Here is a 16,771-nt window from a genome sequence, read left to right as displayed (position 1 = left end):
GTCTATCTTATCTTGTTATGACTTGTCCAAAAATTTAAAGAATGAGCTGTTTGAAGTTTGCACTCAGAAAGTCATGTAATTGAATTTTATTGAAGTTATATATGGTTTATATATATATAGCCCCTAAAAAGATTGTGTAACAGCCATTTACAAAAAGCAATATCGTATAATTATGAGGACAAATTGTTAGTCATGTAGGGCAGACCTTATGAAATGGGGAAGGTTTTACTATGCTAATATGTAGGGCAACAAAAGAACACTTGCAATAATGCACTACCAAATTCTGTTGTTCAAATTATTCTTAGGGGAACCATAGATCTGCTGTTTAAATCTACTCAATTTGTTATTATCTTTCTCTTGCGCGTACTTCTCTAACAAAGGACAACATCCAGCTATTCTTTATTTTATCTTGACACCTCTGTTATTAGCTTCCGCAGTCCTTAAGTTTCCTCCCTTGCCTCGGGCATTCAATGCTGAAACTTGAGTACAATACATGTAGCTTCTGTCTCTGTAAAGAACAGCACTTCTTAGCTGTGGTTTTTGCGGAGTCAAGAACTGATTCTAGTTTGCTAAGTTTGGGAAGACCAGACACTGATATTACAATTCGTTCTGGCCACCCATAATTAGTCCAGTGAATAATTTTGCTGTTGTCACCAATTTTGGCTGCACAATTGGTGACAATGGCACACCTCATTAGCAATGCTTTGTGTAAATTTAAAACTAAGTGTTGCCTGTCCTGCTATCACCACTTATTTATTTTAAAGATGTTTGTGGAAGTGACATGTAATTAAAAAAATATATAGTAGCAATGGAGCAGCAGGGTGCTTTTGAAGACCTATCATCTTGTATAGTGTAGTTCCAACTCAAACACAGTTGAACCAGCTAATCAATGTTTCAATCAATTATAGGATTACTTATAAAAAATAAAAAATAAACCTTTGTGTGTTGGAGTAGGGTTGAAACTGATGTCCGAAAGGAGGTTGCCTTCCAGGCGCTTGTGTGTTAGCTGAAAAGATTTACGGATGTAGGATTGGTTTCAAGTTGGCAAAACCAAATCAATCTATTCAGTCTTTGTTTGTACCATGACACTGGTCCTCAACTTCCTCTGTAAGCTTTGATTTTGAGTTCATGAATAACTGTGGAGCAAGTGTGCATGAAAAATGTTGTATCTCAGTGGGGTATTTTCCTGGTTAAATCAGTAGCAAACAATCACTTGCTGTGAAACATAATGAAACAGCAAGCCATGGAGCTCCTTGTCAATCATTTACAAGGCCACCAAACCCTAGCCTAGCATAATGTCAGGGCAACTCATTCTCACTCCCAACTTGTCACATACTGACATTTGGTCAGGATCCCTCTCTATCACTTTCTAACCATTTAGCATCAGATGTGCAGGGTGCTCCCTTGCTTCGAATAAGAAACCTTTGTTGTCGTACACAAACGTGATGGACATGGGAATATCGTTATGATGAAATTACATATTACTGTAAATAATTTTTTTTAGCAAAATATACCTATATTTTATGATGTTGAGAAGTGGGTAGGTTTAGGGTAGGATTGGGGTTTGGGTTGTTTGTAAGGTATGGGAAAGCAATGACTGCATGACAGTTTCAGTTGCACTAGCATGTTAGCACCTTGATCATTCCAAGGCATAAAGTGAATGCTGAAACAACTAACTGCACCTGAAAAATAGTCTTGTGTCCTTTGCTAATGTCCTGGTTTTAAAATAGTCACAAGAAATTGAGTTTTTAGTAAAGTTTTGACTTCTCTTTCTAGACTCCCCGGACATAAGAGTCCTAATAAATGTATAGATTATTGGATATTCAGGTCTAAACCAAATTAAATATATTTAAATAAAAAAACAAAAACAATACAAATATAATTACTATAAATAATACATTTATGTCAGTAATTGCATATTTAACGAATGTATTACAAGGCTCATATGAAAGGGGTTGTCTGAAGTTCTTCAGTTTGTTCAGTTCTGTCTATGGTTTATAATTAATTTATAAATTGTCTTTCTTTCTTTCTTTTATAACAAAAGTAACAAACATAATTTGTCATGTGTAGATTTAAATATCATATATTTATTTCATCCAGTCTTAATGGTTTATGCAGAGACTGCTTGTGACCTATAACATTTTATGTACAAATTATGCTTTTTGCAAAGAAATGTAAATATCATTCATATGCATATTATAACATTTATGAGAAATATATAAAAAAAAAAAAAATGAAAATCACTTAAACACAAACGTCATTTTTTCCCCAGACATTTCTAATGCAACATAATTTGTTTCTAACAATTACATCACAGTTACAACATTGTAGTTTGTGTGATTATTCATTTTTAAATGAGTTTTAATGAACTGTTTTTGCTCAGTCAAAACATTGTTCAAATCTGGTCACATAGCTCTTCATGAATGCTGCATAACCCAGGAGGCTGCACTGATGTTTTTCAAAAGACTTGGTTCAAAGTATGTTTTATCAGAGATTGTCTATTTAAATCATAATTTTAAATCCATTTTTAGAAATCTGGGGGAAAAGTAATTATCTTTCTTTTCCTAGAACATGGTATTCCTGTACATTTTCTAAAAACTGTCAATTTTGACCCAATTCTTCTACGAGACATCAGTTGATTGATGATGAGTGATGTCATTTGTTCTCTATTACAAGTAAAATTGTATTATACATTTTTTCAAAATATTTTGAAACTACTGTTTTGCCTGTTACCCAAAGCCAGAGAATCTTCTCTTGGCCAGCAAACTGAAGGGCGCAGCAGTGAAACTGGCTGATTTTGGGCTGGCTATCGAGGTGCAAGGAGACCAACAAGCGTGGTTTGGTTAGTATTCACCAAATTTTACTGGTTTAAAAATTGTATATACTAGTACTGTGATGAAAAGAAAAAAATGTGCTGTGACATAATCAGAGAATGTTAAAATGCTTAACATTTTTCCAATTAAGATTCCTATGGTTATAGGAATATGGTTATATGCTTATATCTTTATTCTGAAAAATGGATGTGAACCTAGTCCGCTTCTATTTAATATTCATGTATTCCTGTAATCAGCATATTCCAAATAAAGGAAGAGATGCTAATTTTTTCCTGCTTTTCTCTTCTAGTAGTATTGAATTTAATCTAATTATATTATGCAAAAATGTTAGTAATAGTTGATTTTTTTATTTTTTTGTCTTCAGACTTTGATGTTCATACTTTTCGGTGTAATTTTTTTTTTATATTTTGTGATGTCAGTGGATGTTATGGGATAGTCTGTAGAGAAAGTGTTATTATTATTATTATTATTATTATTATTATTATTATTATTACTGTCACATTATGTATGATGAACTTTTTTTTTTTTTTAACTTTAATGACTTGTATCATTCAGACACTTCAAAACGTGTTAGTCATTGGTCTTTTCTTAATAATCTAAATAGTTTTTGCCTCTTCACTAAAATTAATTTAATTACATTAAGGATGATGATGATTATTATTATTATTATTATTGTTGTTAGCGTAAGTTGTATGTGGGGAACAGGGGGGTGTGATTAGTCTTACTTTTGGACGAACCCTGATGGTGTTAGCATTTAATTACAATGATCTCAAGGGCTTTACACTCAGCTCCAGTTTTCCTCTTTGGCTGCTCTCTCATTATGGGCTTTTTGCCTCTGAGGGCTTGATGGGACGTCAGGGACTGAAGTTATTTTAGAATTAGGCTGCAATCCAAAGACAAAAATGCCTTAAGTAAATTCTTAAGAGAGAATTTAGGGGGGAGCTCATTTTGTAGACTGTTAAAAAAAAATTGTTTAATTGAGGTCTGTGCTATATTTTGTAGGGTTTGCTGGAACTCCAGGTTATCTGTCTCCTGAGGTGCTGAGGAAGGAGCCTTATGGCAAACCAGTGGACATGTGGGCTTGTGGTAGGTTGCTAATTACAAGCATTATGTGGATATTTTCTGCTGCCAATTAGATTGTATTTCTGTACATAATGTTCATAACATAACAGATCCTTTTGCTTAATAGTCAGAGTTGTACTTTTGTTTTGTTGTTTTCACTAAATAATGATATGTGAATTGGCAAAAGAAAATCAATGAATATACATTTATGTACATTAAGTACATTAGAGTACAGCATACTTGAATTTATAATTATAACTGAAGAGTTACAGTTTTTTATTTATTTATTTTTTGCAGTTGACATGTTTTATTCAGTTTAATTTTGTTGGCATTATGGTGATCATAATGGGCCAGCTGTCTAAATAAAATACTTTTTTCATCTGACTTGCAGATTTAAAGCTTGCCATAAGCCTCTTGCAGTGAATATTTGATAAAGTGTGAAATTAAATCTAGAATAATATGAGAGTGGATGAAATCATGAGTAACCAGATAGCAAATTATGTTTTCTATACTTGCTGTAATGGCAAACTAATTCTGTAATTTAATGAGCAAACAATTGCATTAAAAGGAGCCCGGTTTCAACCTGTGTCTGAACTTAAATTTGTTTAGATATTGAAAAAAACAGCTTTATTTGAATATCCCAGTAGAATCATGCTTGAAAAAATACTTTCATTAAATTTAACGTACAGAGTATTTTTGATCATGATTATTTATATGGTTAGTATATGGTTAAATCATGAATGAACTGTGATCCACCACATTATTTTAGAAAGCTGAATTAATTTTCACTAGCCACACTCAGGTCTGATTACTGCCAGACCTGTTGAATCAAAATATCACTTAAATACAAAGTAAAGCATGCTTAAAGAGTAACATATCATGCCGTGATCTAAAGAAATTCAAGAACAGATTAGAAACCAAATATTTGACAAATATCAGTCTGGAAAGGATTATAAAACCATTTTTAAGGTTGTGGGACTCCAGTGAACCATGGTCAGAGCCATTTTCCACAAATGGAGAAAACTTGGAACAGTGATGAACCTTCACAGGAGTAGCCGGCCTACCAAATTTACTCCCAAGAGCGCAACAATGACTCATCCAGGGGGTCATAAAAGAACCCAGAACAACATCTAAAGAACTGCAGGCCTAACTAGCCTCAATTAAGATCTGTGTTCATGATTTAACAATAAGAAAGAGACTGGGCAAAAACAGAATCCAGGTGAGATTTCAAAGGCAAAAGCCACTGCTGACCAAAAAGAACACAAAGGCTTGTCTCACATTTACAGCCTGGAATTAATCTACTGGTTTCGTCTGGTCAGAGGAGGACTGGCCCCCCAACTGAGCCTGGTTTCTCCCAAGGTTTTTTCTCCATTCTGTCACCGATGGAGTTTCTGTTCCTTGCCGCTGTCGCCTCTGGCTTGCTTAGTTGGGCTACAGCGATATCGTTGACTTGATTGCAAATAAATGCACAGACATGATGACATCACTGAATTCAATGATGAACTGCCTTTAACTGTCATTTTGCATTATTGACACACTGTTTTCCTAATAAATGTTGTTCAGTTGCTTTGACACAATGTATTTTTTTAAGCGCTATATAAATAAAGGTGACTTGACTTGACTTGACATTTTTTAAAGAAATATCTTAATTATCCCCAAGACACTTTGAGCAAGTATTCTGTGGACTGATGTGACAAAAGTTTAACTTTTTGGTAGGTATGTGTCCCATTACATCTGGTGTAAAACCAACACAGCATTTAAAAAAAAGAACATCATACCAACAGTCAAACGTGGTGGTAGTGTGATGTTCTGGGGCTAATTTGCAGCTTGAGGACCAGGATGACTTCCTAAAGGAAAATGTCCGGCCATCAGTTTGTGATCAGGTTTTTTGTGACCTCAAGCGCACTTGGGTTATGCTGCAGGACAGTGATCCCAAACACACCAGCAAGTCCACCTCTGAATGGTTCAACAAAAACAAAATTAAGGTTCTGGAGTAGCCAAGTCAAAGTCTGGATTAAGGGTGCTTTCGCACTAGCACTTTTGGTGCGCACCTGGGTTCGATTGATGCCAGATTTTGGTCCATTTGGATGATGTGAATGCTGTCTTCCGAACTCAGGTGCGCATCCGTGAATCCTACCCGAGTCCACTTAAAAACGGTGGTCTGGGGTAGGGTTTATGGGAACACTGGTACGGTTCGATGATGATGTGAACCCAATCATACCAAATGGCGGAAGTGAACTGCTATTAATGACGTATTATTTGATGAAAATATGTGCTTATGTGTGTGTTTCAATCACTTTCCTGACAAGCGTAATTGACACGCAGCAAGCAGAGAGCTGTATATCTCAATTCTGTTCACCTTCAGCGTTCTCTAGAGCATTTGCAGTACATTCGTAAGACAGTCGCAAGTGCCGTTATGTACCGAAGCTTTGTAAACAAAACAAACAGTTCAAAAATTTAAATACATAAAAGTGCAGAGAGTAATGCTATGCATTTGCCGCCTTCTCCTGGACCATCGTTACTAAGCAACTGGGTAAACAGCTGCAGATTTGATGATGCAAGCGAACTGCGGTTCGGATCCATATTAAATAATATAAACACAGTCCAAAGGACCAGTCAAGCGAACCAAGTGTGAAAGCACCCTTAAATCGGATTGAGATGCAGTGGAATGAGATTAAACAATCCATTCAAGAAAACCCTCCAAAAAATGAAAACAATTCTGCAAATAAGAGTGGGCCAAAATTCCTCCACAGTGAAAGAGTCGTTGCCAGTTATCGCAAACGCTTGATTGCAGTTGTTGCTGGAAAGGGTGGCACAACCGGTTGTTAGATTTAGGGGACAATTACTTTTTCACGTAGTGCCAGGACGGTTTGGGCAGCTTTTTTTCCCTTAATAAATTAAATCATGAATCTTTTGAAGTGTGACAAATATGCAAAAAATATAAAACAGGAAGGGGGCAAAAACATTTCCACAACACTGTACATATTTTTTTTTTCTTTCTTGAATAGGTGTTATTCTGTACATCCTTCTTGTGGGTTACCCTCCTTTCTGGGATGAAGACCAACATCGACTTTACCAGCAGATCAAAGCTGGTGCATATGATGTAAGATTTCATACACAGATTTACTGTATAAGTTACTTAACAATACAATACTTGATTCTTAAAAAAATGCTGAATTTGCTTCATTTATTCTTCTTACAATACTATATTGTCCTGACATATTTACAATTACAATTTTCCTCATTTAACTATTTATTTGATACCCTCTGACAGTTAATAAAGAGAAAGAAACACAGATGTAGTAACTCAACGCATATCAAAATTTTGTGTAATATATTTGGTGTTAGGCAAATCATACTTTTCCATCAGAGAGTGAAGGAGAAAGTAACAGCGAGTGAGTCCGTTTTGGCTTAGATGCTCAGCTATTGACCACGAGTCTAAACACCTTCCATGCATTGCCTCATTTGGCTTCTTTGGACCTGATCTTCTGAAAGGCTCTGTTAGTGTTAGTTAGATCTGTTAATGATAGGACAGTCAGAATTTTTATTCATACAGAACAGTATAATATAATGCAGCAGCATCACTTTAGACAAATCTTTGGTTTTCAGTAATGTTTTTGCACTGGACATTTTTGTCTCTCTTATCTCACACACTCAGTTCAGTCCATGGCGCTCTGTCATAGCTGATGATCCGAATTACTTGTGAAACATACTGTGGCTCCCCAGATCCAGGAATGAAAACCACTGTTCAGTGTGCTATTATAGCACAGCCCAAGGTCTGTTGAATCTGTGAGCGTTTGTGTGCATGTGTGTGTGTTCCTTCCCTAGTTTCCCTCTCCTGAGTGGGACACAGTGACACCAGAAGCCAAAGATCTGATCAACAAGATGCTGACTATAAACCCTGCCAAACGCATCACAGCAGCTGAGGCCCTCAAACACCCCTGGATCTGTGTATGTGTACTCACTTTCTCATACACACACACATTTGCAGTCTATCTAAAAGTGGATGTGGACTGCATGGATTTCTAACGTGTTTTTTTTTTTTTTCACATCTTGACCCTTAAAATATGGTTAGGGAGTTACAGACATTCATTAACACACACACACACACATTTCTATCTACACTGTATTTACATACTGTCACCAGTGTTGGGGAACATCACTTAAAAAAAAAATGCATTATATTATATTTGATTACTCCTAATAAAAGTTGTTTATTCCATTTTAATTGTTTAAGCCAGTTATCTTTATTATTATTTATATTAATTAATAATGAAGTAATAATTCAAATTATTTTAGCACTCTCTATGCACAGTTACTGTAGTTCTGTGTTTAGATTCTGCTAAGATAAATTAAAAGTGGTACAACTGTTAAATGAATGTGCACCAAATTTTTGTTCCCGAAGGTTCCCGATTTTTGTCCTTTTCTTTAATTGATTCTAAATATTGTGCAGGGTTTGTATGCTTTTTCCCTCCTGCAAAGATAGATTTCAAGAATAGATCTGAAACCGTTTTTGATTTATTGTTTACCTGTCTGTATCACAGCAACGTTCCACAGTGGCATCCATGATGCACAGACAGGAGACAGTGGAATGCCTGAAGAAATTCAATGCCAGGAGGAAGCTTAAAGTAAGGAACAGAAACACAGAGTCATGTAAATGCACAAACACGCAGCATTCTAAGTGAAAACATATTTAATGCAGACTCATAACCACAAGCAGCACTTTTTAGCACTTCATGGGGCTGTTACCTATTATAAATTGATTTGAATCTCTAAAAGAGTTGGATGGAGGCTAAAGGTTGAATTTCTATTAAAGGATATAAAGATAATTGTTATATTTAGAATTGTGTGCATTAAATGCAAAAAGGGCAGGGACATTGAATAAAAAAGTAATGTAAATTTTGTTTCATATTGACTTTAGTCTATGTAGATTTTTAACCTGAATTACGTAATTTAAAAGGCTTACCTAGATTAATCGTTATCCACTAGCACTGACTAATATTTTACACAGCCACCAAGACTCATGATTAAGTTGATCTTTCTTTCTGGACTGTTTTAGGGTGCTATCCTCACTACAATGCTTGCTACACGGAACTTCTCAAGTAAGAAACTCTTTTTACTTTGCATTTGCTTTTTAATAGTTGTTCTTTGAATCATATCAAAAGGTTGAAGTTATGCTCTTTTTATATTTGAGACGATGTTAAGCATCTTAGATAATGTCGAAGATTTTAACATTTTCATTGCAGAAGGACTGTAAAATCAGTGGGTTTAAGGTCAGAATGGCCTTGTCAAATTATTAAACTGTAAAAAGTTAAGATTAAATTTAATAAAATGTTAGTGTGCAAATAAAATTTTAATAGCCCATAGTAAATGGGCTATTTCAGTGTCATGTTTGTATTTTCGTGCTATTCGTGTGGTGTCCAAAGCACCTGCAAAATTCCACAATTATCTCATGGTTAACATGGTTAAAATAGAGATCACAATGCATATCAAAATAATCCAAATTTATCTTATTTGTATTATTAAATTGTACAGCCCTTTAACAAAGTGTTTCAAAAGTAGCATTTCACTGTATAGTAAATATTTTTTGTCTTATTACAAACTCAGGGTCTTATTGACACAAAATATTTAAATAGCTTCTTAATCACATTTCATTACATTATGCAGATATTTGATTATGATTCATTCACGGGGTTTGATTTTGAGGCCGGTCATGATTGCGTGAAACACAGTGATTGAAACTATCATATTACATACTATTTTAGCCGTTAAAACCCTAATCCTGTCCCACTTTATGTTCAAAATTATTCTTTTCATTTCACTCAACAGGCAAGAATCCATACAAGAAACCTGATGGTGTTAAGGTAGGTAACTGGATGTAAGCTAAGTATTAAACTTTGAAACATCTATATGAGCCATGGACATGAACTGTTATTTTTGTCTAGCAAATGACAAAAAAAGGTGACAAAAAATATCAAGAATATTGATTAGGTGACATGCCTTTTACCCAGTTGTATTTAGTAACTGATTTGTGGCAGGTAAATGGACCTGAACCATAGATGGACATTCCCACTACGTGTATGAATTGATGCTGTACCCTTGGACCTACACTAAATATATAACACAGAGCTGTTTTGTTTGATTCCTGGTCAGAAACTGCACATGCATGTTTGTTTAGTGTGTTTAATGAGTGAGCATGTGCATGTGCATACATTAGTACTCTTTTGGGTCATGGCTTTAGAAAGCATTACTTGAGGATGGCTCAGCTCCAGTGGGGACATAGAGACATATTTTTTTATAAACAATGCTCATTGCCTTTTTATAAACCATTCTCATTGTCTACATACTTGTTTGCTTTCAGTATTCACATTATTTAAATAATAATAATAATAATAATTTAAAAAAAGATTATGTGAAAGCAGCAACTGTGCTGAATGAGTTTTGGAATGGTGTTTTAAGTTATAGGCTGTATCCAAACTTTATTCACTATTACTATATAGTGTCTGAAAGTATCAAAGCAGGCCAGTGTTGGAAGAACTTGTGTCAAATGATTTTTAGGGGATTATCGAAAATTGCCAGCTAAAGTTGGGAATGTTTATAATAGTTGCAAGTTACAGTTATAAGTTCATTATGCAGTAATGTGAAAATCTGTATGTTATGGAAGATATGAAATCTTTTTTTTTGTTAAATGGTATGACATGTTTTGTTACATTTATAAAAGTTTTGATTACATCAGTAAGCAGTACTTTCACACTGGCAGCATTTGTCACGCACAGCTGAACCGGGGCTTGTGTGTATTCGGCTTTTCAGGTGTTCTCTGTCGTGTGCTTTGATATGGACAGCATGTTGTGATGCGGCCGTGTTCCCCTCTGTCAAACACATATCATGCACAACATGCTGTACATATAGTTTAGATGATAAAAACTAATCTTAAAGTTAATAAATGCCTCTAGTTTTAATTATTTAAAAAGGCATTTGAAGTTTGGGTAAACTCCTGATTTTAATAGTTTTAGGTGAAATTGTATAGAACACTCTGAACTATGCTTAAAGTTGTCATATGATGCGATGTAAATTTTTATTTTCTCTTTGGAGTGTTACAAGCTCTTGCTGCATACAGAAGGTCTGTAAAGTTGCAAAGAATGAAGCCTCAAATCCAAAAAAATATTCTTTATAAAAGTTAAGTCAACCACACCCTCCTAAAATGGCTCGTTCTAACGTGCTCTTACATGTCTACATCACAATGTGGGAAGATTTGCATAATGCTACCCAAATGTTCATGCAAAGAAAGAAGTCGTAATTGTATTCTCACTGTTGCCAGTGCTGCCATGTTGTGGAGGCGCTGTGTGTTTCGTAGTAAAAGCAAAACTTTTTTGTTTGGCCTTCTAAAAGAGGACACAACTAGAAATCAGTGATTAAGTTGTATTTGCAACACTGTTCCAGAACAGTTCAACCCAAATATTTAGATGTGTGCAGCGCATTTTATGGAGGATGAGGATTCCTGAGAGAGTAGCCTACAATGCCGGTGTCTGTTTCTATAAAGCAGGGCAATTCCTACTTTGAAAGGACAGTCTGGTGCTTCTAACTCACAGTTTATAAGTGCACTTTCATATTTAAAGAATTTGCCACTGACTTTTCAAAAGCGAGTTTTGAGCAGAGTAGAGTAGCGCTTGCTGTTTGTCGTTTTGTCTGTATAAGTCGTTTCTCTGTATAAGTCATTATAATTGGTAATTATGTGCCAACTGAATGCAACAAATGCCTTGTTTATAATAAGTATTATTTGTTTGGTCTCATCACACCGGTACATGGCATCAGAGTATGGTAAGGGGCGTAACATTTCCATCACACACTTGAGGAATTCAGCCAATCACAATGCACTGGATAGCTTTTCAGAAAGATGAGATTTGTTAAAATCAACGCGTTTCAGAAAGGACGGGCATAGAGGAGCAACAATAATGTACATTACATGGAAAATGTGTTTTTTGAACGTTAAATCGCATAAACACATAACATTACACCAAATACACAAAATAATGTTATTTTTGGCAGCGTCATATGATCCCTTTTAGTGTTGTCATGGTTTCAAAATTTCAGTATTCAGTACCGATACCAGTGAAAATCCATGGTTCTCAGTACCAATTTCGGTACCTATCAAATTCTACTAAATATTCTAGTAATATTTCTAGCACAATGCCTTTATGAAAAATTAACTTTTATTTTGACAGGTTACTTGCTTGTTAAGTGACTCAGAACAGTTCTGGTGATTCTGTTTATGTATTTATTTCCTCATTGAGACAGCAGATGCTGAAATTACTGCAAGCGTTACACGTTTCAGTCTATGTAGTAAACAAACCTGCATGTCTCTGCGATTCATTCATTCACACAGAGACGTGCAGAACATGCAGGATTCATATTTCAAATAAATTTTGTGGCTTAACATTTACAGATACTGGTCCAAATGGAGATTTGATTTGATTAATTTATGCTTACTTTGACAAATTCTGTGACTCTCCATATTAGTCAAAGTCAAAGTCACCTTTATTTATATAGCGCTTTAAACAAAATACATTGCGTCAAAGCAACTGAACAACATTCATTAGGAAAACTCAATAATGCAAAATGATAGTTAAAGGCAGTTTTTCATTGAATTCAGTAATGTCATCTCTGTTCAGTTAAATAGTGTCTGTGCATTTATTTGCAATCAAGTCAACGATATCGCTGTAGATGAAGTGACCCCAACTAAGCAAGCTAGAGGCGACAGCGGCAAGGAACCAAAACTCCATCGGTGACAGAATGGAAAAAAAACCTTGGGAGAAACCAGGCTCAGTTGGGGGGCCAGTTCTCCTCTGACCAGACGAAACCAGTAGTTCAATTCCAGGCTGCAGCAAAGTCAGAATTGTGCAGAAGAATCATCTGTTTCCTGTAGTCTTGTCCTGGTGCTCCTCTGAGACAAGGTCTTTACAGGGGATCTGTATCTGGGGCTTTAGTTGTCCTGGTCTCCGCTGTCTTTCAAGGCTGTAGAGGTCCTTTCTGGGTGCTGATCCACCATCTGGTCTGGATCCGGGTGACTGCAGTGACCCTCTCATCTGGATACAGACTGGATCTGGTGGCTACGGTGACCTCGAAATAAGAGAGAAACAGACAAATATTAGCATAGATGCCATTCTTCTACTGATGTAGCAAGTACATAGGGTGTTATGGGAAGTGTTTCCGGTTCCGGTTTACCTAATTAATGCAGCCTAACAATCCTTTAATGGATTTGGATATTAAAAGCATATTAGTATGTTATGTGTAAGCCAGGTTAAAGAGATGGGTCTAGATTTAAACTGCAAGAGTGTATCTGCCTCCCAAACAATGTTAGGTAGGTTATTCCAGAGGCAATAGGCAATATTATCCAATTGCCTGAGTTTTGAGAACGTAGCGGACGTAGAGGATTATAATGTAAAAGGAGCTCATTCAAATACTGAGGTGCTTAACCATTTAGGGCTTTATAAGTAATAAGCAATATTTTAAAATCTATACGATGTTTTAATCCATGTTTGATAGGGAGCCAGTGCAGCGTTGACAGGACCGGGCTGATATGGTCATTCTTCCTGCTGCATTTTGGACTAGCTGTAGTTTGTTTACTAAGTGTGCAGAACAACCACCCAAATAAAGCATTACAATAATCTAACCTTGAGGTCATAAATGCGTGGATTAACATTTCTGCATTTGCCATTGAGAGCATAGGCCATATTTAAGATATATTTTTGAGATGGAAAAATGCAGTTTTACAAATAGAAACGTGGCTTTCTAAGGAAAGATTGCAATCAAATGGCACACCTAGGTTCCTAACTGATGACGAAGAATTGACAGAGCAACCATCAAGTCTTAGACAGTGTTCTAGGTTATTACAAGCGGAGTTTTTAGGTCCTATTAACACCTCTGTTTTTTCAGAATTTAGCAGTAAGAAATTACTCGTCATCCAGTTTTTTATATCGACTATGCATTCCATTAGTTTTTCAAATTGGTGTGTTTCACCTGGCCGCGAATAAATATAGAGCTGAGTATCATCAGCATAACAGTGAAAGCTAACACCATGTTTCCTAATGATATCTCCCAAGGGTAACATATAAAGCATGAAGAGTAGCGGCCCTAGTACTGAGCCTTGAGGTACTCCATACTGCACTTGTGATCGATATGATACATCTTCATTCACTGCTACGAACTGATGGCGGTCATATAAGTACTATTAAAACCATGCTAATGCACTTCCACTGATGCCAATAAAGTGTTCAAGTCTATGCAAAAGAATGTTGTGGTCAATTGTGTCATACGCAGCACTAAGATCCAATAAAACTAATAGAGAGATACACCCACGAACAGATGATAAGAGTAGGTCATTTGTAACTCTAAGGAGAGCAGTCTCAGTACTATGATACGGTCTAAATCCTGACTGGAAATCCTCACATATACCAAATGTACATATTATAGTGTACATTTCATTTTCATGACTGGATTTTGAGATTCCGTCTGCGTTTTCTGCTTTGTGGAAATCATACTGCTTCACGGAAATTAAGTACTCATTCATTACAGCTTCTATACTCATCCTTAATTGCTCCATATTTAACATACTGTACCAAAGTTTGGGGTAATGCATGCACCAGTTATACAGAAAGGCTGTTCTTACTTCAGAAGAAAGCAATAAGAATTGTGACTCACAAAGGTTTATGAGACCACACAAATAAACTGTTTTTTTTTTTTTTAATTACAGACCTTGAAATTTAAATATTTGGTCAAATTTAGAATATTACAAATTATGTGGAGAGTGAAAAATAATTTGGTGCCAATACATATTCTAAACAAATGTAAGTTAATCATAGACCGTAACAACAGAAGAAAAGGAAATTTTTGTGTACCATATTCAAGCACCTCACAAAAAAAGAGGGTTTCTTGTAATTGGGATCAGTTTATGGAATTCTGTGAACATTGTTCAAAAATCATGTAACACGATTGTTCAATTAAAAAAAATATATATATATAAAAAAATGTACTTAAATATGAAGGCAGTGAAACATAAGAACTAGTGTTTGACAAATTTGAAATTGTCCGTTTTTTAGATGTGAAGTAATATTGACATAAAAAAAAAATCTGTTCAAAAAACAGAGCCATCTGTTCAGTGCCAGATCAGATTATTGAAAACAAGGGGCATGAAATTATAAGACTATGGGGCCCTATCTTGCACCCAGCGCAATTGACTTTGTACACCGACGCATGTGTCATTCCTATTTTGCACCCGCGCAAAGCGCGCTTTTCCCTCCACAGAAGCACGTCGCTAAACTAGTGAATGAACTTGCGCTCCCTGGGCGGTTCAGCGCAAAAAAGGAGGCGTGTTCCGGCGCAAACAATCCCTGGTGCTATTTTGATGTTCCATTAAACAATTGCGCCACTGACCAGAAAAAAACTAGTCTAAAGTCAGTGGCGCGTTGCGCGTTGTTCATTCTGCTATTTTAAGGGCGCATGCTTGACCATAATGTATAGCGTGCACAACGCGCATACACTTTGCTCATTTAATCTACACAGATGCAACAGTTATTTTTGCAAATCATAAATTGTTACACTAAAAAAATATTAACACATGAGATGACGGAAATCATTGTGAAATCTTGCTTACAAATTATTCAGGCTAATTGTAGTAATTAAGGATCAGACCTGTTTGCCCAATAGTGGCAAGACATATATGTATATAAGGACATCTGACAAATTTGTTTGTCCGTCAAGAACCAGGAAAAAAAAAATCGATGAAACAATTGTGGCTATTTCCTCCCACGCCTGTTTAACCGACGCTATTTTGGGTGGGTTTCTCCCATCCCCATACAACACAACTTCTCTGTCTTTCACTGCTCTTACAAGAACATCAGTCTCCTCGGCTGTGAACCGCTCCTGGCGTGCGCCTGGTAAATACGCCATAATAATAGCAATCCATAATGGAACTTGCGCACCTGCTTTTAAAGGGAATGTTGGATGACGCTCTGATTGGTTTATTTCACGTTACGCCCAAACCACACCTATGAATAATGAAGCTACTTCAGACCAACCCATTTTAGATTTGCGCCGGGCGCAAGAGCCATTTATCCCGCCGGGAAAATAGCAACAGCGCCGAGACCCGCCCACAAAGTTACTTGCGCTTCGCGCTTTGACACTTGCGTTTCAGATCGTTAAAATAGGGCCCTATGTCTTCTTCAGCATTAAATGTTATTTTGTTGTGGATGTTATTTTTTATAGTGTCTGTAATAACTTGACTTGAACTTTAATCAATAGAAAGAAAATTAGAAAAGTAATGGATCTAATACTGAGCCCTGTTTCACTCCATATTTTACTTGTGTTCTATCAGATACCGTGTCATCAATGCAAATAGCAATTGAATAGGGAGGACATGAACAATGTTAATCTCTGCCCACAAAAGAAATGGTCAGTTTCTATACAAAATAATGTCATAGTTTACAGCAGTGGTTCCCAACCATGTTTCCATGTTTCTAGAGCTCATCTAACACTGTACATGCTTAATCAATTGACACTGCAGTTGACACCCTTCGGGTGGGACTGTTGTCTGAAGCCTAGTTCATTTGCTAATGATGCACACACTGCCCTCTGACGCACTTTGTCACTAGAAGACCCACAAAAGGTTGCATTAACACCATCACTCCTCAAGTTTCTAATTTTCTGGAAGACATTTTTTTCAAGCCATGGTTTTTGACAAGCTTTTGGATGGTTATTTAGATTATTTAGATTTCATGTTTTATCAACCCACATCAAGTTTATCTTTTTTTCACTGAGGAACTTGATAGCTTTCCGTAAGTGTGTGCTACTGTATGCTCCTATGAGTGAAAACACACATG

The 16,771-nt window shown here is 36.0% G+C and overlaps 1 protein-coding gene across 9 annotated transcripts in view; it reads left to right on the top strand.

The window, feature by feature from the left end:
* camk2d1 (calcium/calmodulin-dependent protein kinase (CaM kinase) II delta 1) overlaps nucleotides 1-16,771 on the top strand; it is a 98,624-nt gene that overhangs the window by 61,188 nt on the left and 20,665 nt on the right. For all 9 annotated transcript variants that reach the window (XM_026268149.1, XM_026268147.1, XM_026268145.1 and 6 more), the window contains exons 7-13: nucleotides 2,740-2,842; nucleotides 3,837-3,920; nucleotides 6,905-6,999; nucleotides 7,725-7,847; nucleotides 8,441-8,524; nucleotides 8,956-8,998; nucleotides 9,726-9,760. In XM_026268149.1, coding sequence (XP_026123934.1) covers nucleotides 2,740-2,842; nucleotides 3,837-3,920; nucleotides 6,905-6,999; nucleotides 7,725-7,847; nucleotides 8,441-8,524; nucleotides 8,956-8,998; nucleotides 9,726-9,760 — 567 coding nt within the window. The remainder of the gene's footprint in view (nucleotides 1-2,739; nucleotides 2,843-3,836; nucleotides 3,921-6,904; nucleotides 7,000-7,724; nucleotides 7,848-8,440; nucleotides 8,525-8,955; nucleotides 8,999-9,725; nucleotides 9,761-16,771) is intronic.

This window comes from Carassius auratus, chromosome 7 (assembly GCF_003368295.1).
Source record: "Carassius auratus strain Wakin chromosome 7, ASM336829v1, whole genome shotgun sequence".
Classification (NCBI taxonomy): Eukaryota; Metazoa; Chordata; class Actinopteri; order Cypriniformes; family Cyprinidae; genus Carassius; species Carassius auratus.
This window is presented reverse-complemented; position numbering and strand designations above follow the sequence as displayed.